Source organism: Stomoxys calcitrans, chromosome 1 (assembly GCF_963082655.1).
Source record: "Stomoxys calcitrans chromosome 1, idStoCalc2.1, whole genome shotgun sequence".
NCBI classification, from domain to species: Eukaryota; Metazoa; Arthropoda; class Insecta; order Diptera; family Muscidae; genus Stomoxys; species Stomoxys calcitrans.
The window spans coordinates 259,362,767-259,388,759 of NC_081552.1; the positions used below are offsets into that span (position 1 = coordinate 259,362,767).

The 25,993-nt window shown below is 39.5% G+C and overlaps 1 protein-coding gene across 1 annotated transcript; it reads right to left on the minus strand.

Annotated features, from left to right (window-relative positions):
• Window positions 1-490: 490 nt before the first annotated feature.
• LOC106095147 (amidophosphoribosyltransferase) lies at window positions 491-9,075 on the minus strand. Its single transcript, XM_013262392.2, is given in 8 exon segments — window positions 491-895; window positions 958-994; window positions 996-1,031; window positions 1,033-1,302; window positions 3,626-4,237; window positions 4,297-4,617; window positions 8,616-8,785; window positions 8,850-9,075. Coding segments are annotated over 8 exon segments (1,623 nt in total). The 5' UTR covers window positions 8,875-9,075; the 3' UTR covers window positions 491-743.
• Window positions 9,076-25,993: the final 16,918 nt, after the last annotated feature.

Genomic DNA, 25,993 nt, shown 5'->3' on the forward strand with positions numbered 1-25,993 from the left:
CCTTACCTTACCTTACCTTACCTTACTTTAACCTTACCCTAACCTTACCTTACCTTACCTTTCCTTATTTACCAAAATTATCATACCACCGCCGTTATCCTGTTTATATTTACACACATTCATACACTCGTAATAACAAAAAAAATTATAATCATGTGACAGGATAATTATGCCACATGACGACTTTTGCAAAAAGATGAAATTTGCATTTAAAGTGACACCGAAAAAAACTCTAAAGGAAACTGGCAGGAGGAGCACACAAGGAACTCATCCAGGATATACTGCTCTATGGCATACTGATGATGACACTTGGTGGTTAAACTCGATGAGGTGATGCTAATGGTGTCCCAAGTAAATTTGAACTGTTTCCTTTGTCACAAGCAAAGACGACAAAGACGTCACAGAGGATATGAAGTCAAAATTAGGCTTAATAGCCTCCTTGTAAGATATGTAAACATTTCATTATTTGAATGTTTTAAAAAAGATTAAATTTTTATTATGCATAATAATTTGGTTTATTTTCATTGGGAACAGTAGGTGGAATGAAGGAAAAGGACATTTCCGAATGTGTGTTTGTCTGTCTCTAAGATAGAGGCAGGGGTGCCCATAAGTGTTGACACTCGTACGCATTTGTGGAAGTGTCATTGATGAAGTGGGAAAGACATAAATCGTCTGCAGAAATTAAATTAAGACTTAATGGCAACAAACTTAATCTACTAAGGACCAGCGGAAGTGGGGGGCAGCTACCAGCTCAGTTCCTCTGGTAGGCCACCAGGATATTCACCAGTCAGACAAGCAGTGCAGTAGCCGGCCTTTATGGGATTCTGTTGGGTTTTGTTGTGCTGGACAGCCTTGACCAGACCCTCGACACTTAAGTAGGACAAACTATCGGCTCCTGTTAGGTGGAATAGGGGTTAAGTTATAAAATTCAGAGTTTGAAGGATGTTCTCTACTTACCCACATAGTCCGCCAATTGGGAAGGATTCAATTTATTTGGCTATCAATTCTTCTCTTGTGGGAATATTGATGCCCCATATAGCAGGGGAAATGCAATGGAGGACTAGCAATGCGAATGTGCACTTCAGTGGCTCCGGCATCTTTCAGCAGTTTAATAATAGGTCCTATGGTATTACCACGCACTATCGAATCATCGATCAATACAATCCTCTTGCCCGATACGTTCTCGGACAAAGCACCGAATTTCTTGGCCACACCCAATTTACGCAAGCGTGTGGAAGGTTGAATGAAAGTACGGCCGACATAACGATTTTTGCAGAGGACTTCAGCAAAGGGTAAATTAGACTGAAATGAGAGGATTATGGTTTCATTAGGAAGATGTTATGGTTTAGCAAAAAATTAAATAAAAAGAGCTAAATAAGGTTTTTCACCCATTGAACCCGAGGGGGATGCCCTACCCCAAAACCAACTCAAGCGGGCATGTTTACCGATTGGGCCAATATGGGCATCAAATGAAAGGTATTTAAAAGTAGAGTACGAATATCGTATAACAACTTGACCCCAAGTGACCCCCGAAAAAAATTAAATTTGTACCAATTGGAACAATATGGGTATCACATGAAAGGTAATTGAAAGTAGAATACGGACCTTATATAAAAATTTTGGGCCAAGTCCCAGGGGGGCCGCCCACCCCAAAAACCATCCCCAAACGGACATGCAGGCCGACCGGGACAAAATGGGAATCAAACGAAAGGTACTTGGGAGTAGAATACGAAACTTATATAAAGTCAAACTCCAGGGGGATGCCCCACCCCACAATGGATATGTATGGCGGGACTCTTACGAAAAGTACTTGAGTGTAGAATATGGAGCAAATGTAAGGTGATTTTTATAACCACCACCGAAGGATGGGGGTGTATTCATTTTGTCATTCCCTTAGCAACACATCGAAATATCCATTCCCGACCCTATAAAGAATATATATTCTTGATCAGCGTAGAAATCTAAGACGATCTAGACATGTCCGTCCGTCTGTCTGTTGAAATCACGCTACAGTCTTTAAAAATAGAGATATTGAGCTGAAATTTTGCACAGATTCTTTTTTTTTGTCCATAAGCAGGTTAAGTTCGAAGATGGGCTATATCGGACTATACCTTGATATAGCCCCCATATAGACCGATCCGCCGATTTTGGGTATTAGGCCCATAAAAGCCACATTTATTATCCGATTTTGCTGATATTCGGGACAGTGAGTTATATTAGCCCCCTCAACAACCATCCACAATTTGGCTCACATCGGTCCAGATCTGGATATAGCTGCCATATATTGGGTTGCCCAAAAAGTAATTGCGTATTTTTTAAAAGAAAGTAAATGCATTTTTAATAAAACTTAGAATGAACTTTAATCAAATATACTTTTTTTCTAAAGCAAGCTAAAAGTAACAGCTGATAACTGACAGAAGAAAGAATGCAATTACAGAGTTACAAGCTGTGAAAAAATTTGTCAACGCCGACTATATGAAAAATCCGCAATTACTTTTTGGGCAACCCAATAGATCGATCCGCCGACTTAGGGTCTTAGGCCCATGAAAGCGACATTTATTATCCGATTTTGCTGAAATTTGGAACAGTGAGTTGTTTTATGTCCTTCAACATTCCTCTTTAATTTGGCCCAAATCGGTTCAGATTTGGATATAGCTGCCATATAGAACGATCCCTCGATTTAAGGTTTTGGGCCCATAAAAGGCGCATTTATTGTCCGATTTTGCCAAAATTGAAGACAGTGAGTTGTGTTGAGCCCTTCGACATGCTTCTTCAATTTGGTTCAGATCGGTTCAGATTTCGATATAGCTGCCATATAGACCGATCTCTCGATTTAAGGCTTTGGGCCCATAAAAAGCGCATTTATTGTCCGATTTTGCCAAAATTTTATATAGTGAATTGTGTTGAGCCTTTCGACATCCTTCTTCAATTTGGTTCAGATCGGTTCAGATTTCGATATAGCTGCCATATAGACCGATCTCTCGATTTAAGGCTTTGGGCCCATAAAAAGCGTATTTATTGTCGGATATCGCCGAAATTTAGGACAGTGAGTTGTGTTAGGCACTTCGACTTCATTCTTCAATTTGGCCCAGATCGGTCCAGATTTGCATATAGCTGCCATATAGACCGATCTCTCGATTTAAAGCTTTGGGCCCGTAAAAGGCGCAATTATTATCCTATGTCGCCGAAATTTGGGACAGTGAGTTAAATTAAGCCCCTTGGTGAAGGGTATATAAGATTCGGCCCGGCCGAACTTAGGAAGCTCTTGCTTGTTTACAGTTCAAATCGGCATTCAGAGGTGAGTAGCATTTGAAGGATAATATCTCCAAAAATATCCCAAAATATATATTTGCGATTAATTGATAGCGTCTTTCGTTTAATCGTTGCACCTGGATTTTGAAATTAACATTTAATCGAATGATCCAAAAATACATATAAATGTACACCCTAGATATGTCCCTTGTATGGACAGAAAAAGAATCTGAAAAAAATTTCGGAACAATGTCTTCCTTTTCAAAAGCTTTGGTATGATTACAATTAACAGACGGACGGGTGGACAGACTTCATTTAGCCAGAATGACCAGGTTTTTTGTAAAGAAAAATTTTTTTCTCGCCCCCCTCTTACCTGTCTTGCATAACCATGTGCCGCTGCTGTGCCCGATTCCGGCACCGAACTCACAATATCAGCATCCACCGGCGACTCCTTGGCCAATTCGCGGCCACACTGTAATCTCGCCGAGTAAACCATTTGACCCTCGAATATGGAATCGGCACGGGCAAAATAAACATACTCGAAAATGCAAAATGACATGCGCTTGTAGTCGGGACGCTCTACAATGTCCACAGTACGGAAGCCATTGCGTGTGAGTTCCACAATCTCGCCAGGTTCCACCTCACGCACATAGCGGGCACCAATCGATAGAAAACCGCAACTTTCACTAGACACCACCCAACCTTCGGCTTGGGCATCTTCGGGTTTGCCAGCGCCCAAGCTAATGGGCACAATTTTGCCAATGCACAAAGGACGATTGCCATAGGAGTCACGCACAGCATAGATTTTGTCCTTGTGCATGACCACCAAGGAGTAGGACAAGGGGGCCAATGTCATGAAGTGGCGAATGCGAGCAGGCCAATTGGGGCCATCGTGTTCGGAGATATCGTCAGGGGCACAGCAAAGCGATTGGGCAATCAATTCACTGTCACTGTGGGTGGATAGCCCTACACCACGTTCCAAGACCTAGAAGGAGAAACAAATTGAAAATTCTACTACCATTTTTCGACCTTGAAATGACTCACCTCTCTGCGGAGCTGCTCGCAATTGACCAATTCACCATTGTGGGCTATGGCCAAGGCACCATGCGAGGTATGCACCACAAATGGCTGGCAATTGACCATTTCGGAGGCAGCCGATGTGGAGTAGCGTGTGTGACCTATGCCCAAATTTCCCTTCAAAGTCTTCATGGCATCATCATTGAAGAGGTTGTTAATCATGCCCATCCCCTTGTGGACATTCATTTTTTTCGATGAAGTGCCATCACTTGTCACTATGCCGGCTGACTCTTGACCGCGATGCTGCAATGCTACCAAACCCAAACAAACCACTTGGGCGATATCAATCTGTGGAAATAACAACAACAACAAAAAAACAACAACAACATAAATATGAGTTATTAAATCAGCGATTATGGAACAGCAATAATTTGTTCAAATTGCAATTCTTATCATCAAACGACGATTTTAATGGTCAATGTCGCGTTTTTTTTTTTTGCTACCATATTTGTTGACATGTAAACGTCAATAACAACAATGACTCTCTGTGTGTATGTTTGTGTGCCATTGCATTAAAACAAATTGACAACAGTTGAAATTTTTCCTTCGAGATAAGACCCACAGGGAAGACGATCTTGTGCGAGCCTCTTCGACCCCTTCTGATGACGACGGCCAGTAGGTGCATCATACGATTGTTGTTATATTTTTATTTTAATTATTACATAAACAATTTTAATGGCGTTTTGTTTTTTTTTTTTTCATATTATTTGGCAAAGATCATTGTACACTTTGTCTGAGATTTTTACAAAAAATTACAAAAATTGTTTTGAATGCATAATTCATGTCGCACTACTACACAGATACAATTGTGGAACAGGTTAAGGCTGCTAAAAAGGAATTCGTAGACGGCAGAGGAATGCCGTCCATCGACCGAAGCCTTTCTGATCGACGCAGTCCGCGTTAAGGGCTTGGGCGACGAATGCGCATGCAACCCTGAGGAACAGCGAAAACGTCGGTAGGACAGTGAAAATCATATGGGGTGATCCCGATCGTGAGAAGACGAGGCTATTACTGAAAAGAAGTAAGAAGGAGGTCAGTATAGCTATTGGTATCATGACGGGACACATAGGACTACGAGCTCACTTAAGTAAAATCGGTGCGACAAGTGATAGCATGTGTGGGGCATGGGGGGAAGATGATGAGACTTTGGAGCATTTCCTTTGTCATTGCCCGGCTTTCGCGTCTTACAGTTACCGGCACTTAGGTGGGGACACTATACCACACATGAGCCAACATAGGGGAGTGGCATGGAAAACAAATAGGGAATTTGTAAGTAGCACGGAATTCCTAACTTTCGCTCTATCGCACAACAAGCCGATTACTGGCTTAGGTGTATATCCGTAGTGGTATGAAGCGGATTAATAACTGCACCCTCTTTTCAACCTAAACTTATCTATTTTTAGGCATATTATTCATAATCGGGCCAATTGTAACATATTAAAGCAATCCTTGTCTCTAGGAAAAGAAACAAGTAAAAAAGCGTTAAATTCGGCCGGGCCGAACTTACGATACCCACCACCTCGGTTATATATGTAAACCACCTTTCATCAAAATCCGGTGAAAATTACATACATACCTTATGTCCCATAGCAGTTATACCGAAACGAAACGTTCCAATTTGGACAAAATATTAATAAGTACAGTAGCTATATCTTAAAATAAACCGATCTGAACCATATACGACATGGATGTCGAAAAGCCTAACAAAAATCACTGTGTCCAATTTCAGTGAAATCGGATTATAAATGCGCCTTTTATGGGGCCAAGACTTTAAATCGAGATATCGGTCTATATGGCAGCTATATCCAAATATGAAACAATCAGGGCCAAATTGAAGAAAGATGTCGAGGGGCCTAACACAACTCACTGTCCTAAATTTCAGCAAAATCCTATAATAAATGTGGCTTTTAGGGGCCTTAGACCCTAAAGCGAAGAATCGGTCTATATGGCAGCTATTACCAAATCTGAACCGATCTGGGCCAAATTAACGAAGGATGTCGAAGGGCCTAAGAAACTCACTGCCCCAAATTTCATCAAAATCGGATAATAAATGTGGCTTTTATTGGCCTAAGACCCTTTATCGGAGGATCGGTCTATATGGCAGCTATATCTAAATCTGGACCGATCTGAGTTAAATCGACAAAGGATGTCGAAGGGCCTAACACAACTCACTGCCCCAAATTGCAGCAAATTCGGATAATAAATGCGCCTTTTATGGCCCCAAAGCCTAAAACCGAGAAATCGGTCTATATGGCAGCTATTACCAAATGTGTACCGATCTGGGCCAAATTAACGAAGGATGTCCAAGGGCCTAAGACAACTCACTGTCCCAAGTTTCGGCAAAATCGGATAATAAATGTGGCTTTTATGGGCCTAAGACCCTAAATCGGCGGATCAGCCTATATGGCAGCTATATCGAAATCTGGACCGATCTGAGCAAATTTCAGCAAATTCGGATAATAAATGTGGCTTTTATGGGTCTAAGACCCTAAATCGAGAAATCGGTCTATATGCCAGCTATAACCAAATCTGGACCGATCTGGGCCAAATTCACGAAGCATGTCGAAGGGCCTTACACAACTCACTGTCGCAAATTTCAGCAAAATCGGATAATAAATATGGCTGTTATGAGCCTAAGACCCTAAATCGGCGGATCAGTCTATATGGCAGCCATATCCAAATCTTAACCGATCTGGGCCAAATCAAACAAGGATGTCGAAGGGCTTAACACAACCCAGTCTCTTCAATTTCAGCAAAATCGGATAATAAATGTAGCTTTTATGGGCCTAAGACCCCAAATCGGAGGATCGGTCTATATGGCAGCTATATCCAAATCTGAACCGGTCTGGGCCAAATTAACAAAAGATGTCGAGGGGCTTAAGACAACCCACTGTCCCAAATTTCATCAAAATCGGATAATATAAGTTGCTTTTATGGGCCTAAGACCCTAAATCGAGAGATCGGTCTATATGCTAGCTATATCCAATCGGACTATAATTAGATAAAGCTGTCATACAACCGATCTCCGATTTGGCTGCAATTACTAAATAATATACTATTTTGAATCCATCAATCATGCCAAGTATTGTCCAAATAGGTTCAGGACTAGAAAAATTTTCCTAAATAAATCTTCCGCTTAAGATTCGAATATCTGTAATTATGCTTATGGTGCTTTGTTTTGAATTTCAACATCCATGTCAAGTATGTTCTGAATCAGTTAACGACTTTGTATATGTCCCATATAAACCAATTGCCCCATTGGACTTTTTAAACGCTTAAAGATTACAATCCGCTTTCGAAATCCTAGTCATGCATGGTCTTTAACCTAATATGGCTCATAACCTACACGGATCAAAATAATTTGAAAATCAACAACTTTGGTCGAAAAAGCGACTACGAAAGTTGTTAATTTTCCTGCAACAATTTATTTTGAATCTCAACGACCAAAGTATAAATTTTTTATTGGCCAACCGGGGGACTCGAACCTTGGTTTGCAAGTCATGAATGACATGAGAATTTTGTGCTCTACACGGTAGTGCACCTATTTTAACAACTACATCAACTAAAAAATTTATTGAAAGTCAACATAATTTCTATAATGTTGTCTGTCAAGTCCCTTGTAGAGACTTAGTTAACAACAAATAATGTCAATGATAAAAATCGTTGAGTTTTTAAAGTTTCACATACAAATTTGGTAGTTGGTTTTTTTTTCTACCAGCTTTTTTTTTCTGTGTAGTATAATTTCAGTCCATAAGCTGATATGCCTTCCATATAAATCGATCCTCCATCTTCAATTCTAGAGTGTATTTAGAGAGCAGTTCTTATCCACATATTTCATTTCAGCCCCTCCACTTATGATTTTTTCAGTTGTCGAAAAATACTTGAAATGCACCATTCATGGGGTAGGGTATATAAAACTTTGAAAATCTAATACTGAAGGTGTTGTTTTCTAATGAATTCAATACTTGTTTGATTTTGTTTTTATTTCTGTTAATTTCATCAAAAAACTTTTCGTCCTTTTTTGACGTTTGTTTATTCCATTTTATTTTGAAATTCTTTTGTCGTTATGCAATGAAATTTTTTAAGTGATGGATTTCAGAATGGGATCCTAATTATTGTTGTTGTTAACATTCAAACACTATTTAAACTATTTTTTTTTTAAATTTCATGCCTCTAAGGACATAAATACGATATTTGCACTTTGTTTCAGATCTTAATATTTTGACACTTTTGCACATTTCACTCAATTTTTTTCCATAAATGTCATTTTATTATACAAAACTCACCTGAGAAGGCCACTCTCCACAAGCAATAGCACCAAAGACACCACATTCGCAAGTCATTCCAGTGACTTCATTGCCTTTGGGTTGCACTTCCTTGTATTGTTTCTCGGGAAATACCATGCGATTCTTGCAACATTCACTGGTTCCACATTTGTTTTGGGAGCAAGGAGCGACTTCAATTAAAGAACATCGTTTAGTAATGCAGCCAATCAAAGTCACCAACGACTTGCGACTTACCACTTGAAGTTGAGGGAGAATCCATTTTTGGTGAAATATTTTCAGAACAGGATTTGAAATTATTAACGTGTCCTTTTCTCTGAAAATCCTTTAAAGGTTAAGTAATCGCACAAATATTCACTGCAGCAACACTTTCTTGTAATGAATGCAAAAACCACTTTTAGAAAAATGCGTCCTTTCCAGCAGAATACTTGGCGAAAACTGTCTCAATTCATGTTCAGATAATGTGTTATATTTGATGAATCTCGATGTTTATTCCAGTTTTTTCATTGATCGACTGCTATTACGTTTTATTGATTAGTTGTGTGTTTACAGCAATATTGCATCAAAAACTAAAGATTGATAAGAAGCGCAGTTGTTTTCCTATTACAAACTATAAACAGGACTTGCACGAGTTTAAGTTTTCATAGCAAATCTATTTTTAACTTTTACTAAGAGATTAGAGTTTGGAACACCACCGAATTAAGGAACATTTTTTGTGGGTTTTTTAAAAAAAAAAATAAAAGTCTTGGAGACTATGACTACTTGATCAGTTGGTGGTGTTGATACTGAGGAAACAGCATCACGTTTTTCAAAAGACCTATTCAAAGGAAATGTGTAGCATCTTCTGTGGGAATATGCGAAGCAATTTCCTGATAAGAGTTCAATATCTCTTAAACTCATGGTTTTGATTCACAAAATTTCTGAATGGCCTATGTTATCGCCGCATCTTCCAAAGGTTCATTAATTCTTAGGCATTTGACATGTAATCTCTTTTAATTGGATTTCTAGTGAATGTGTATGGTGTGTATGAAATCAATAAAACCACTAATCTGAAATATTATGAACAAAGATTTTGCGTAAACTTTGGTGATGTTAAGAAAAAGTGTTTAAAGTTTAGCTTTGAACACTTGCAGATAGTATTTTCAGACAAGCCCCCACTGCCTCTATCATCACAACTGAAGGCACAGTGGTGTGAACTTATCATTGACTACCCCAAAAAAAGAACAATTTGATTGTTTCCACAGACAGACAGCAGGAGGGACGTACATAAAATTCCAGATTGAAAATGCTCAAGAAGTCAAATCAGATTTATTGTACAAATGAACTGATTCCGCAAATACTTGTTCGATATTAGACACTAAAATGTTAACAGCCCAACTTATTTGTAAACAATTAAAAGCGTGGTAAGTTCGGCAGGGCCGAATCTTGGGTACCCCTCACTATGGCTTCCGCTAAAAATGTACCCTAATTAACGGAGTTTGTATTTCAATTATTATACCCACCACCGAAGGATGGGGGTATATTCATTTTGTCATTCTGTTTGCAACACATCGAAATATCCATTTCCCACCCTATAAAGTGTATATATTCTTGATCAGCGTAAAAATCTAAGACGATCTAGACATGTCCGTCCGTCTGTCTGTTGAAATCACGCTACAGTCTTCAAAAATTGACATATTGAGCTGAAACTTTGCACATGTTCTTTTTTTATCCATAAGCAGATTAAGTTCGAGGATGGGCAATATCGGACTTTATCTTGATATAGCCCCCATATAGACCGATCCGCCGATTTAGGGTCTTAGGCCCATAAAAGCCACATTTATTATCCGACTTTGCTGAAATTTGGGACAGTGAGTTCTGTTAGGATCCTCAACATCCTTCGTTAATTTGGCTCAGATCGATTCAGATTTGGATATAGCTGCCATATAGACCGATCCTCCGATTTAGGGTCCTAGGCCAATAAAAGCCATATTTATTATCCAATTTAGCTGAAATTAGGGACCGTTAGTTGTGTTAGGCCCTTCGACATCCTTCTTCAATTTGGCCCAGATCGGTCCAGATTTGGATATGTCATATAGACCGATTTCTCGATTTAAAGTTTTGGGTCCATAAAAGGCTGAAGACATCAAGACCTCAGATCGGGTTATAGGGCAGCTATATCGGAACATGGACCTATATGGCCCATTTACATTATCAACCAAACCTACACCAATAAGAAGTATTCGTGCAAAATTTCAAGCGGCTAGCTTGATCAGACTATATTAATATAGCTGCCATATAGACCGATCTGCCGATAAAGGGTCTGAAGCCCATAAAAGCTTTATTTTTATACCTACCACTGAAGGATGGGGGTATATTCATTTTGTCATTCCGTTTGCAACACATCGAAATATCCATTTCCGACCCTATAAAGTATATATATTCTTGATCAGCGTAAAAATCTAAGACGATCTAGACACGTCCGTCCGTTTGTCTGTTGAAATCACGCTACAGTCTTTAAAAATAGAGATATTGAGCTGAAATTTTGCAGAGATTCTTTTTTTGTTCATAAGCAAGTTGAGTTCGAAGATGGGCTATATCGGACTATATCTTGATATAGCCCCCATATAGACCGATCCTCAGATTTAGGGTCTTAAGCCCATAAAAGCCACATTTATTATCCGATTTTGTTGAAATTTGGGGCAGTGAGTTGTGTTAGGCCCTTCGACATCCTTCGTCAATTTGGCTCAGATCGGTCCAGATTTGGATATAGCTGCCATATAGACCGATCCTCAGATTTAGGGTCTTAAGCCCACAAAAGCCATATTTATTAACCGATTTTGATGAAATTCGGGACAGTGAGTTGTGTTAGGCCCTTGATATATTTTTTCAATTTGGTCCAGATCGGTTCAGATTTAGATATAGCTGCCATATAGACCGATTTCTTGATTTATGGTTTTGGGCCCATAAAATGCTCGATTATTGTCTGATGTCGCCGAAATTTGGAACAGTGAATTTAGTTAAGCCCCTTGACATACTTCTGCAATATCGCACAGATCGGTCCAGATTTGGATATAGCTGCCATATAGACCGATATTTAGGTTTTAGGTGTTGGGGCGATAAAATACGCATTTATTGTCCGATGTCGCTGAAATTTGACACAGTGAGTTTGGTTAGGCTCTTCGACGTCCTTCTTCAATTTTTCCCAGATCGGTCCAGATTTGCATATAGCTGCCATATAGACCGGTCTCTCGATTTAAGGTTTAGGGCCCATAAAAGAAGCATTTATTGTTAGATTTCGCCGAAATTTGGGACAGTGCTTTGTGTTAGGCTTTTCAACATGTTTATGCAACTTGGCCCAAATCGGTCCAGATTTGGATATAGCTGCCATGTAGACCGATATCTCGATTTAAAGTCTTGGCCCCATAAAAGGCGCATTTATAATCCGATTTCACTGAAATTTGACACAGTGACTTATGATCGGCTTTTTGACATCGTGTCGTATATAGTTCAGATCGGTATGAGGTATATGAGTATAAGGTATGAAATTTTCATCGAATTTTGATGAAAGGTGGTTTACATATATACCCGAGGTGGTGGGTATCCAAAGTTCGGCCCGGCCGAACTTAACGCCTTTTTACTTGTTTATCCGATTTTTCTGAAATTTAAAACAGTGAGTAGTTGTAGGCCTACCAACATCTGACTCAAATATGATTTAGATTGGACTATATTTAGATATAGCTGCCATATAGACCGATCTGCCGATAAAGGGTCTGAAGCCCATAAAAGCCCTATTTATTATCCGATTTTGCTGAAATTTAATACAGTTGGTAGTTTTAGGTCTCGCAACATCCACCCCAAATATGGTTTGGATCGGACTATATTTAGATATAGCTGCCATATAGATTGATCTCCCGATAGACGAACTGAATCCCATAAAAGCATTATTTTTTATTCAATTTCACTGAAATTTGAAACAGTGAGTAGTTTAAGGCCAAATATGGCCCAAATATGGTAAAAATACGACTGCATTTAGATATAGCTTTCATATAGACCTCAATGTCCGTGCCAAATTTAGGTGCATAAGTTTATCCAATTTTCATAGGATTGTGACGAAAGGAGGTTTACATATATACCCGAGGTGGTGGGTATCCAAAGTTCGGTCCGGCCGAACTTAATGCCTTTTTTACTTGTATTTCACAGTCAAGAAGATCAAGATCAAGACATGTAGACTAGAAAGGGTCTCAGCTCATTATTTCAATGGGTTGAAAATTGAATGACAAAGTTAGAATGCCTTTCACCTTATGGTGGGATATGTACCACTATGCCTCCAGCATTATGGGGGTCAGAAAATACTCGCATTCAACAAGTGTGGCTCATTGAACTACTTAGTGGTCATAAACTCGTATCGCTTTTGTCTGTTTTGTTCCCCATATTCCGAAGACAACAATAACAGATGGACACTGTAATCCAATAAGAGTCTATGAGTATATGGATTGAATAAATAAAACAAAAAAAAAACGATGACAACAACAACGATGATTAAATGGAAAAATTTTAATTACACTGATAATGCTCAACACCCCACGAAGCTATTAAATATGTTTTTAATTAAAAGTCAATTGCATCGAAGATAATCAACAATCAGATTAGAATCTTACAAACTTGTGTTAAGAAATCTCCCATTGTATGTATGAACTTAAATGCAATAATCCCTTTGAGTTATTTTGAGATTTTGTAACTATGTGAGAGGGCAAGAGATTCAGGTTTTCTAAGCCCTGGCTGGAACTTACATATGGTAATTGTAACTAACGCCCTGGAAATTTTACTGTTAATTGATTGTAAAAGGTGCAACAACAATTGATCAATTAATGACACTATGTTGTAAAATGCAGACGAGTTGCTTAGTTTGTTTGAGAATCTACTAACAAATTTTTGACTGGATGCAAAAAGACCTATGCAGCTTATAAGTACGAAAATTTGAGAGTGGGCTTAATAAACACGCTTGGGAAATAGGTCTGACTGGTGGCACATAAACTTTTTCTTGGGGTGCCCTTTAAGAATTAGCTGTGTCGAGACTTTAATCAATTGAAAATTCTATTCTAATAAGATTGAACAAACCCTATTCAATGTCCTGACAGACGGAAATGGCTACATTAATTAATAGTAATTTTAGTCGATCGGGCCTTGTTCTTATCCGTATACCCTTCACCATGGATCGCACTTGACACGTTCTTTGAATGACTATTTCAAATATGTAAGAGACCAGTTGGCCCGGTGTGCTTCGCTACACCCACAAGTGTCCAAATTTGAAAATTATTTATACTCTTATGTAACTCTCAAACAACATTCAATATGCATATAAATAAGGAGCATAATTTTGGAGTGGGCCGACTCCCTGCAAAATTTAAACGAATTTTTCCGTTCGTCCTATATGTTCGTTTGGAGGTGGGCGGACCCCCTGGTTGCCCCCCATCGAACTCTACTTTCAATTATCTTTCATATCTCGTATATCCCTGAAACCAGTGGAGATATTGTATACTTCAAGGAAACTTTTTTGTAGGGATTTTTCAACAATAACTAGCAAAACACGTAAAAAGGCGTTAAGTTCGGCCGGGCCGAACTTTGGATACCCACCACCTAGGGTATATATGTAAACCACCTTTCATCAAATTCCGGTAAAAATTGCATATCTTATGCCCCATAGCAGTTATATCGAAATATGTTCCTATATGGACCTAATAAGTACAGAAGCTATATCTAGAAATAAATCGATCTGATCTAGAAATATATCTAGAAATAAATCGGTCTATGTGGCAGCTATTTCGAAATCTGGACCGATTCGGGCCAAATTGCAGAAACTTCTCGAAGAGCTTAACACTGTCCCAAATTTCGGAGAAATCGGACTACAAATGCGCCTTTTGTGGGCCCCAAAACCTAAATCCGAGAGATCGGTCTATATGGCAGCTATATCCAGATCTGAACCGATCAGGGCTCAGTTGAAGAAGGATTTCGAGGGGCCTAACTAAACTCACTGTCTCAAATTTCAGCGACATCGGACAATAAATGCGCTTTTTATAGGCCCAAAGGCTTAAATCGAGAAATCGGTCTATATGGCAGCTATATCTACATCTGAACCGATCTTAGCCAAATTAAAGAAGGATGTCGAGGGGCTTCACACAACCCACGGTCTAAAATTTTGGCAAAATCGGACAATAAATGCCTCTTTTATGGACCCAAAACCTTAAATTGAGAGATCGGTCTATATGGCAGCTATATCCAAATCTGGACTGATCTGAGCCAAATTTAAGAAAGTTGCCGAGGAGCCTGACGCAACTCACTGTCCCAAATGTCGGCGACTTCGGACAATAAATGCGCCTTTTAAGGACTCAAAAGCTTAAATCGAGAGATCGGTCCATATGGCAGCTATATCCAAATCTGGACCGATCTGTGCCATATTGCAGAAGTATGTCGAGGGGCTTAACCTAACTCACTGTCTCAAATTTCAGCAAAATCGGATAATAAAAGTGCCTTTTAAGGCCCCCAAACTTTAAATCGAGAGATCGGTCCATATGGGGGCTATATCTCAATTTGAACCGATCTGGGCCAAATGGAAGAAGGATGTTGAAGGACCTAACACAACTCACTGTCTTAAATTTCGGCGACATCGGATAATAAATGCGCCTTTTATGGTCACAAAACCTTAAATCGGTGGATCGGTCTATATGGCAGCTATATCCAAATCTGAACCGATCTGAGCCATACTTAGTAAGAATGTCGAAGGGCCTAACACAACTCACAGTCCCAAATTTCATCAATATCGGATAATAAATGAGGCTTTTATGGGCCTAAGACCTTAAATTGGCGAATCGGTCTTAATGACAGCTATATCCAAATCAGAACCGATCTGAGCGAAATTGACGAAGGATGTCCAAGAGCCTAACACAACTCACTGTCCAAAATTTCAGCAGAATCGGATTATAAATGTGGATTTTATGGGCTTAAGACCCTAAATTGGCGGATCGGTCTATATGACAGCTTTATCCAAATCTAGACTGATCTGAGCCAAATTGAGGAAGGATGTCAAAGGGCCTAACACAACTAACTGTCTTAAATTTCAGCAAAATCGGATAATATATGTGGCTGTTATGGGCCTGAGACCCTAAATCGGCCGATCGGTCTATATGGGGGCTTTATCAAGATATAGCCCGATTTAGCCCATTTTCGAACTCAACCTGCTTATGGATAAAAAAAAGAATCTGTGCAAAATTTCACCTCCATACCTCTATTTTTAAAGACTGTAGCGTGATTTCAACCGACAGACGGACGGACATGTCTAGATCGTCTTAGATTTTTACGCTGATCAAGAAGATATATACTTTAAAGGGTCGGAAATGGATATTTCTATGGGTTTGCAAACGGAATGACAAAATGCGTACACCCCCATCCTTCGGTGGTGGGTATAAAAATTTGTGTATAGATGGGTATAAGAATCTGAATTTAAGGGCAGACAGACAGAAGTGGCTCTATCGAAGTGGATCGTAATTTTAAGTCGATCGGCATCTTGCTCTTTTCCATCTTGGAGTTGCATACAAAACACCACCATAATATCACACTGTACCACAGTGTACTATAAAAAGTTTCATTAAAAATCAAACATTTAACAAAAACAAATTGTTGCCACTATTAGGAATTTGTTTATGCTCTTGGTTTGCCGTTATCAATGTTTTTGAGTCGGCGGATTTAAAAAATTAATTACTTAAAATTTAAGAAAAAAAAAGTGATACACCCGTCTGGTCTGCCTTCAAAGTACACTGAACTTGGTCACACAATTTGATAATTGGGTCAATGCCATGATCACCCATTGGCCGCTTTTTGAATCAAGAAATAACCCGATGTGCCCAAATTTGAGCAAAGGAAATGATAACGCTTGTTTCCGCTGAGCTCTATATCACAAAAAACAATCTGGGCCTAGAAATGAAGATACACTATCTTGGACTATCTGACGTTTTACACATTTGCACAGGACTTCCGCTTACTGGGGTGGTCTTTAGAAATGATCACCGGAACACCTTGTGGGATAGTGATATTTTGCTAACGTTTAGCGATTTTTATCGGTTGTGCATATTTTTCATGGACCAACCCCTAGGTATGCCAGTAATCGACTTGTTGTGCGCTCTTAAAACGAAAAAGTAACCTCGAGAAATAAAATCTAAGTTAGGAATTCCGTGCTGCCTACAAAATCCTTAATTGTTTTCCATGCCACTCCCCTAAGTTGGTTCATGTCTGATATTGAGTCCCCGCCTAAGTGCCGGTATATGTTAGACGCTAAAGCCGGGCAATGACATAGGTAATGCTCCAACGTCTCATTATCTTCCCCGCATGCCCTTAACATGCTATCACTTGCCGCACAGATTTGACATAAGTGAGCTCTTAGTCCTATGTGTCCCGTTATAATACCAATAGGTATACTGACCTCCTTCTTGCTTCCTTTCGGATATAGCCTCGTCTTCTTACGATCTGGATCCTCCATTGGATTTTCTCCGTCCTACCGAACGTTTTGCTATTACTCAGGGTTACATGCGCATTCAAACAGCGAAACGGTGGACCATCCTATGCAACATTAAAGGTTTCCCAGCCATTCTGGAAGCTTCCACTATGTACTTTTATTGAACGCTAGAAAGACCAAGACGATCAAAATGATCGGTTACAGCTATTTCGGACTTTATTTTTTATACCCTCCACCATAGGATGGGGGTATACTAATTTCGTCATTCTGTTTGTTACTCCTCGAAATATTCGCCTAAGACCATAAAGTATATATATTCTTGATCGTCATGATATTTTAAGTCGATTTAGTCATGTCCGTCCCTCTGTCCGTCCGTCTGTCTGTCAAAAGCACGCTAACTTTCGAAGGAGTAAAACTATCCGCTTGAAATTTTGCAAAAATACTTTTTATAGGGGTAGGTCGGTTTGGATTGTAAATGGGCCATATCGGTCCATGTTTTCATATAGCTGCCATATAAACCGATATGGGTTCTTGACTTCTTGTTTTTATATAATTACATTTTTATTAAATCGGTCTATATGGCAGATATATTAAAGTGGGATATCGAAATTGACGTGGGATATCGACAGACCTAACACAACTCATTGTCCCAAATGTCGGCGAAATCGGCCAATAAATGCATATTTTATGGGCCCAAGATCTTAGCTCGAGAAATCGGTCTATATGGCATCTATATCCATATCAAAACCGATCTGTGCCAAATTGAAGACGAAAGTTGAAGAGCCAAACACAACTCACTGCCCCAAATTTCGGAGAAATCGGTCAATAAATGCGCCTTTTATGGGCCCAAAACCTTAAATCAAGAGATCGGTCTATATGGCAGCTATATCCAAATTTAGACCGATATGACCCCAATTGAAGACGAATGTTGAAGGGCCGAACACAACTCACTATCCCAAACTTCAGCGACATGGGACAATAAATGCGCCTTTTATGGGCCCAAAACCTTTAATCGAGACATCGGTCTATATGGCAGCTATATCCATATCTGAACCGATCTGTGCCAAATTGAAAACGAATGTTGAAGAGCCAAACACAACGCACTGCCCCAAATTTCGGAGAAATCGAACACTATCCCAAACTTCAGCGACATCGGACAATAAATGCGCCTTTTATAGGCCCAAAACCTTAAATCGAGACATCGGTCTATATGGCAGCTATATCCAAATCTGAGCCAATCTGAGCCAAATCGTATAAGGAGGTTGACTGGCCTGGCACTACTCACTGTCCCAAATTTCATCAAAATCGGATAATTAATGTGGCTTTTATGGGCTTAAGGCGGCGGATTGGTCTATATAGGGTCTATATCAAGATATACTCCGACATAACCTATCTTCAAACTTAACCTAGCCATGTCCGTCCGTCTGTCCATCTATCTGCTGAAATCACGACACAGTCTTTAAAAATAGAGATATTGAAATGAAACTTTGTACAGCCTCTTTTTTTTGTCCATAACCAGGTTAAGTTCGAAGATGGGCTATATCGGGCTATATCTTGATATAGCCCCCATATAGACCGATCCTCCGATTTAGGGTCTTAGGTCCATGAAAGACACATTTATTAAACGATTTTGATGAAATTTGGGACAGTGAGTTGAGTTAGGCCCTTCAACATCTTTCTTCAATTTGGCTCAGATCGGTTCAGATTTGGATATAGCTGCCCGATCTCTCGATCTAAGGTTTTGGGGCCATAAAAAGCGCATTTATTGTCCGATTTCGCCAAAATTTGGCACAATGAGTTGTGTCAGGCCCTTCGACATCTTTCTTCAATTTGGCTCAGATCAGTTCAGATATGGATATGGCTGCCATATAGACCGATCCTCCGATTTATGGTCTTAGGCCCATAAAAAGCGCATTTATACTCCGATGTTGTCGAAATTTGGGACAGTAGGATAGGTTAAGCCCCTCGACATAACTCTGCAATATGGCACAGATCGTTCCAGATTTGGATATAGCTGCCATGTAGACCGATCTCTCGATTGAGGTTTTTGGATCCATAAAAGGCGCATTCATTGTCCGATTTTGCCCAAATTTTCGACAGTGAGTTTTGTAAAGACCCTCGACATGGTTCTTGAATTTGTCTTAGATCGGTTCAGATTTGGATATAGCTGCCATATAGACCGATCTCTCGATTTATGGTATTAGGCCCACAAAAGACATTTTTATTACCCGATTATGCTGAAATTTGGGACAGTGAGTTGTGTTAGGCCCTTCGACATCCTTCTTAAATTTGTCTTAGATCGGTTCAGATTTAGATATAGCTGCCATATAGACCGATCTCTCTATTTAAGGCGCATTTATTGTCCGATGTCGCCGAAATTTGGGACAGTGAGTTTTGTTAGCGTTTTCGATATCACTCTTTAATGTGGTCTAGATCGGTTCAGATTTAGATATAGCTGCCATATAGACCGATCTCTCGATTTAAGCCTTTGGGCCTATAAAAAGCGCATTTATTAGCCGATGTCGTCGAAATTTGGGACAGTGAGTTATGTTAAGCCCCTCGACATACTTCTGCAATATGGCACAGTTTGGTCCAGATTTGGATATAGCTGCCATATAGACCGATCTCTCGATTTACGGTTTTCGGCCCATAAAAGGCGTATTTATTGACCGATGTCGGCAAAATTTGAGACAGTGAGATGTGTTAGACTCTTTAAAATTTTTCTTCAATTTGGCCCAGATCGGTCCAGATTTCGATATAGCTGCCATATAGACCGATATCTAGATTTAAAGTCTTGGCCCAATTAAAGGCGTATTTATAATCCGATTTCACTGAAATTTGACACAGTGACTTGTGTTCAATGACTTGAACTTATTAGTAAAGGGTGATTTTTTTGAGGTTAGGATTTTCATGCATTAGTATTTGACAGATCACGTGGGATTTCAGACATGGTGTCAAAGAGAAAGATGCTCAGTATGCTTTGACATTTCATCATGAATAGACTTACTAACGAGCAACGCTTGCAAATCATTGAATTTTATTACCAAAATCAGTGTTCGGATCGAAATGTGTTCATTTACCGTAACGTTGCGTCCAACAGCATCTTTGAAAAAATACGGTCCAATGATTCCACCAGCGTACAAACCACACCAAACAGTGCATTTTTCGGGATGAATGGGCAGTTCTTGAACGGCTTCTGGTTGCTCTTCACTCCAAATGCGGCAATTTTGCTAATTTACGTAGCCATTCAACCAGAAATGAGCCTCATCGCTGAACAAAATTTGTCAAAATTTGAACACATTTCGAACCGAACACTGATTTTGGTAATAAAATTCAATGATTTGCAAGCGTTGCTCGTTAGTAAGTCTATTCATGATGAAATGTCAAAGCATACTGAGCATCTTTCTCTTTGACACCATGTCTGAAATCCCACGTGATCTGTCAAATACTAATGCATGAAAATCCTAACCTCAAAAAAATCACCCTTTATAACTGATATGGGACATATGGTACGAAATTTTCACCGAATTTTGATGAAAGGTGGTTTACATATATACCCGAGGTGGTGGGTATCCAAAGTTCGGCCCGGCCGAACTTAACTCCTTTTTACTTGTTGATATTCGTGTCGTATACGGTTCAATGACTTGAACTTATTAGTATTTGGTCCAAATCGGAACATATTTCGTTACAGCTGCTGTGGGGCATTAGGTATGCATTTTTCAGCGGATTTTGACGAAAGATTGTCTACATATATACGCGAGGTGGTGGGTATCCAAAGTTCGGCCGGGTCGAAACTTAATGCCTTTTTACTTGTTAAAGACTGTAGCGTGATTTTAACAGACAGACGGACGGACATGGCTTGATCGTTTTAATGTCGGAAATGGTTATTCCATGTATTGCAAATGGAATGACAAAATGAATATACCACCACCCTTCGCTGGTGGGTATAAAAATGTATGAAAAATTCTTGATCTCCCTAGTGTTATGGTAGAACAAGTTTTTCCATTATGGAGGCCTGAAATCTATTTTTATAAAACGTTACAATTAATATTTTTAAAGATATAATTTTAGAAAGTATAGCAATATTTGATATATTCAAAGTCTTTATTGAAATTTTCATAGCCTTTCAAACGCAAAGCAGTCTATTCCTTAATTCACATATCGCCTTTATTTCCTTCTTCCCCCTAAGTGCTGTTATCATCGCTGGGATCATCACACATGTATATCGATAACGTTTACAATGCTGATAGCAAGAGATAGAAACTTCATGGCAACATTAAAATTACATTTTATTCAATTGGGGGGGTAAAAAGGAAGAAAAATTTATTTTTGTTTCGTTTTCGACTGTTTTTGTTTTCCTCAGCACTCACTCGCTGGCTCGAATAAAATAAAATCCAATGATAATATGGCATTCGATTTTAACACATAGGGAAGGGGTCCCCCTCTAGCTGAAGAGTAGGAATGGGGGTCTGCCAAAGCCATCCTCCCCAATGGGTGGAGTTTTGGCTTTGACCACAACCTAAATTTGAGTGAACAGCGGAAGCCGCACCATTCAATTTCAAACAATGCCACTTTTCGCCTTTTCGTATTTTCATATATTTTTTTTTCTGGGAAGGGGGGGTCCACGTCAGGGACATACACACGTTCATGTGTGATGTTCTGGAGTATGGCCATTTTCAAAGTCCATCCATCCTTGGGTGGGGTGCTGAGGAAGACGAGTATAGCAATGGACTTTATTTCGGTTATGCGTCACTGGATCGAACAATGACGACCACGATGATGATGATGGTAAAAGCTATTGGTCATCGTTATGACGACGTCGCCGATGGTGATGCTGATGACGGTGACGGTGACCACCTCGTGAGTATGACCATAGTTCTGATGTTTTTTCTTTTGGTCGTCATTGTGAAGTCAAGCATGTGGAAACATTGCTCCTAAAGTGTGCTTGGATGCTTGGTTGGATCCCAAAAATACGGCTCCAAGAATAACAACAAATATAATAAAAATGAGTATAACTATAATAAAAAAACAAAAACTCCCAGGGAGGAGATGTATGTTTTGGTCACCGGCAACAAAAACGAGAAAAAGCCACGCTGGAAGAAATGAATAAATGGCCAAAAGAAATAAACAGTCACATAAAGAATAATCATTTAGAAATTCTATTGAATAATGCATGAGTCCAATAGAACTAAAACTCCTCTGTCACTACTCCCATATCTCTGCTACACAACCCACCAGCCGGCACTCCACAATTCGAGTGACCATAGTTAGATATGGACCCCCATGCCCTCCTTGGGCATTGCCGAAAAAGTATCATTCCCTGTTTGTTTTTGGAGGACCGTAGCAAGAAAAAGCTGAACATACTTTTGGAGATACTACATTTAATATTAAAGGGTGGGCATAGTGGGAATGATTAAAAATGAAGATGGCTTTAATGCTTTAAATGCCCTTATATACCCTACCAGTCGAACAAGGCCCGATCAGCTGCGCCTTCTTTAACTCTCTCTTATATCTTTTTAGGGTGGGGACACTTGGCCCTGAATGCGGATATCGAATTCGTGCCATTGTAGCCTATGACGCTGAACGCGTTCGAATCCTGGCGAGAACATCGAACAAAGCGGTGTTTATCTCCTCTTAATGCTGGCGACATTTACGAGTTACAATGCCATGCATGGCCATTTGAAAATTTTCCCCAAAGAGGTGTCGCACTGCGGGACGTCGTTCGAACTCGGCTATAAAAAGGACTCTTCACATTGAGTTTAAACTTGAATCGGAAAGCAGTCATTGATGTGCGAGAATTTGCCCCTTCTCGATTCCTGTTAGTAATGTTCTTCCTTATGTTCTCATTAGGGGAGGGATGCCACCTCAGATATTTCGGCTCATATGGGGATATCAAATTCGTGCTGCACTTCCTAATCCTTTTAATTTGAGCCCCCTATTGCCATGGCAGGTAAATACGAACCGGAGGGTGTTTTGAGGCTGGGGCGGCCACCGACACTTTGCACTGAAAATAGATACCAAATTCGTTCTTTATTCCCAACGGAAATGAAGTTCAGTTTGGGGGTGCTTTAGGGCGTACCCCCAAACACTTGGCTCCAAAATTGGATATCAAAGTCAATTTTTACTCTCAAATACCTTTCATTTGAGTCCCATATTGTCATAATGGGTCAAATAACCCATTTGACGTATCTTTTGGAGGAAAAGCGCCACCTAGGCTTGAACGCAAATTTTAATGTCACATTCGTAATCTACTCTCTAAAACCTTTCATTAGAGTCTCATATAGTCATGGTCGGCTAATATGCCCATTTAGGGGTATTTGGGGGTGGGCGACCTCTCATTACTTGGACCTAATGTTGTATTTGTACTCTACTGCCTAATACTTTTGATTAGAAACCCATATTGACATGAACTTGGAATATTTTTGTTTAGAGAAGATGGATGGGCGGGGGGGTCCTGCTGGGTACTTGAACCCAAATTTTAATGCCATATTCAATTTCTGGTCTCCACTACCTTTCTTCGGATACCCTTATTGTGCCTATCGGAACACTTCGGATATGGGTGGCGTTTTAGGGGTAAGGGGGGAGGGTCCTCCTCCACCCGATATCTTAAAATTATAGAGCCTATGAAAATTTTAAGAAAATCAAATCAGCCATATATCATGTAGTCATAATGGGCGGTGGCATGAACCCCCATACTTCGATCTGAACTTTAGCCTCGAATTGTTATTCGATATGGCTAAAAAATGGCATGTGATGTTTAGTTAAGACTTTCAACACCTCTAACAAGTTTGGCCCAAAGCGATCGTTAAACCTTTTTTTCAAATAATTTGAATGTGGAAAAATTTTTTCAAAAAAAAAAACCAGTAATGAAGGGCAAAAGTCGGGCGGTGCCGACTGTATAATACCCTACATCTACTCTATAAGTACAATGTGGGACCTATACCCAATTCTGAACCAATTTTGATGGACCTCGGCGAGCAAATATGTTAAAACTGTACAAACTATGGTTGACAAATGGTGAACGTATATATGGGAGCTATATCTAATTCTGAACCGATTTCGAGCAAACTTCTCAAATAATGTGGTAGTCGTCGAGGAAAGCGCTGTGCAAAATTTTGGCAAGATTGGCCAAACAATGCGCTTGCAGTGGCTCTTAGGGTGAAAATCTGGCCATATACATATATGACTGCTATATCTAAATCTAGGACGATTTCTATGAAATTCACCATTAATATCGAGAGTCATAAGAAAATCCTTCCTGCAAAATTTCGAGAGAATCGGTTAAAAAATGAGAATTTTCTTGCAATATTTCACAAAATCGGACGAACATATATATGAGAGCTATACCTAAATCTGAACCGATTTCGATCAAACTTCTTAGATATTGTTGCAGTCGTCAAGGAAAGCGTTTTGCAAAATTATGGCAAGATGGGTCAATAAATGCCCTTGCTGTGACTCTAGAAGTTATAATCGGGCGACATGTATATGGGAGCTATATCTAAATCTGAACCGATTGCCATGAAATTCACCAGTAATGTCGAGAGTGATAAGTGATAAATCTCTCTTGACGAATTTCGAGAAAATCGATAAACAAATGACCAATTCATTGCATTCTTACTGAAAATCGGACGAACATATATATGGGAGCTATATTTAAATCTGAACCGATTTTGACCAAACTCTGTGTATATTGTGGTAGTCATTGAGGAAAGCGTTCTGCAATATTTTGGCAAGATTGATCAATAAATGTGCTTGCAGTGGCTCTAGGAGTGAAAATCGGGCGATATATATATATGTGAGAGCTATATCCAAATCTGAACCGATTTCCATGAAATTCACCAGTAATGTTAAGAGTCGTAAAAAATTCCTTCCTGCCTAATTTCGAGAGAATCGGTTAACAAATGACCATTTTATTGCATTATTTGTGAAAAATCGGACGAATATATATATATATATGGGAGCTATATCCAGATCTGAACCGATTTTTTCCAATTTCAATAGGCTTCGTCTCTAGGCCAAGAAACATGCCTGTACGAAATTTGAAAACGATCGGTTGAAAACTGCGACCTGTACTTTGTACACAAATTAACATGGACAGACGGACACACAGACGGACGGACGGACAGACGGACATAGCTAAATCGATTCTGAACCGTTCGGTATACTAATCAATGGGTCTATCTCTCTTCCTTTTGGGTTTTACAAACTAATTCACTAACTTATAATACCCTGTACCACAGTAGTGGTGTAGGGTATAAATACAAATACAATCCCAGGTAGAGCAACGTAGGTTTCGGTCTAGCCGAACTAAACGTGTTCCTTTTGTTGATTTCTAACATCCCAAAATGAATTACCTTTTCTCGTCTAATACGACTGTTGGCGCTGATGATGGCAATAATAATATGTGGTCCAATATTTAAAGGTTTGTTTTTTGCCTTTTTCCCCCAAGAAAAAAATTACTTTGTTTATTAACTTTAACACACATCCTCATACTTCTTGGTAGCCAGGGGGATTCTAGATGGCCCACTCTCTTGCTCTTGCTCAGAAGGGGTAGCTGAAAGCAAGCGGATACTAAATTTCCACTTCATATGATTTCTATCTTTCAAAAAAAAAAAAAAATACAAACGCCAAGATGGACCAGCCCCTTCCCCCACTCGTATGTAGAGAGGAGTTTATTTGTTTAGTTGCGGCTTGGGGTGGTGATGGTGATGATTCTGCTGCTTTGGACTGATGCTGTTCATGTTGTTGGTGCTTTGTGGTCATTGATAATGGTTTTGTTGAAAAACTATGATGAAGCATTTGTAAGTTTATGTAACAGCGGCCATGCTCACTCAGAATTGTGGTTATGGCCATGCCATGCTTCAAGGATCGCATAATTTAACAGATCCAAAGC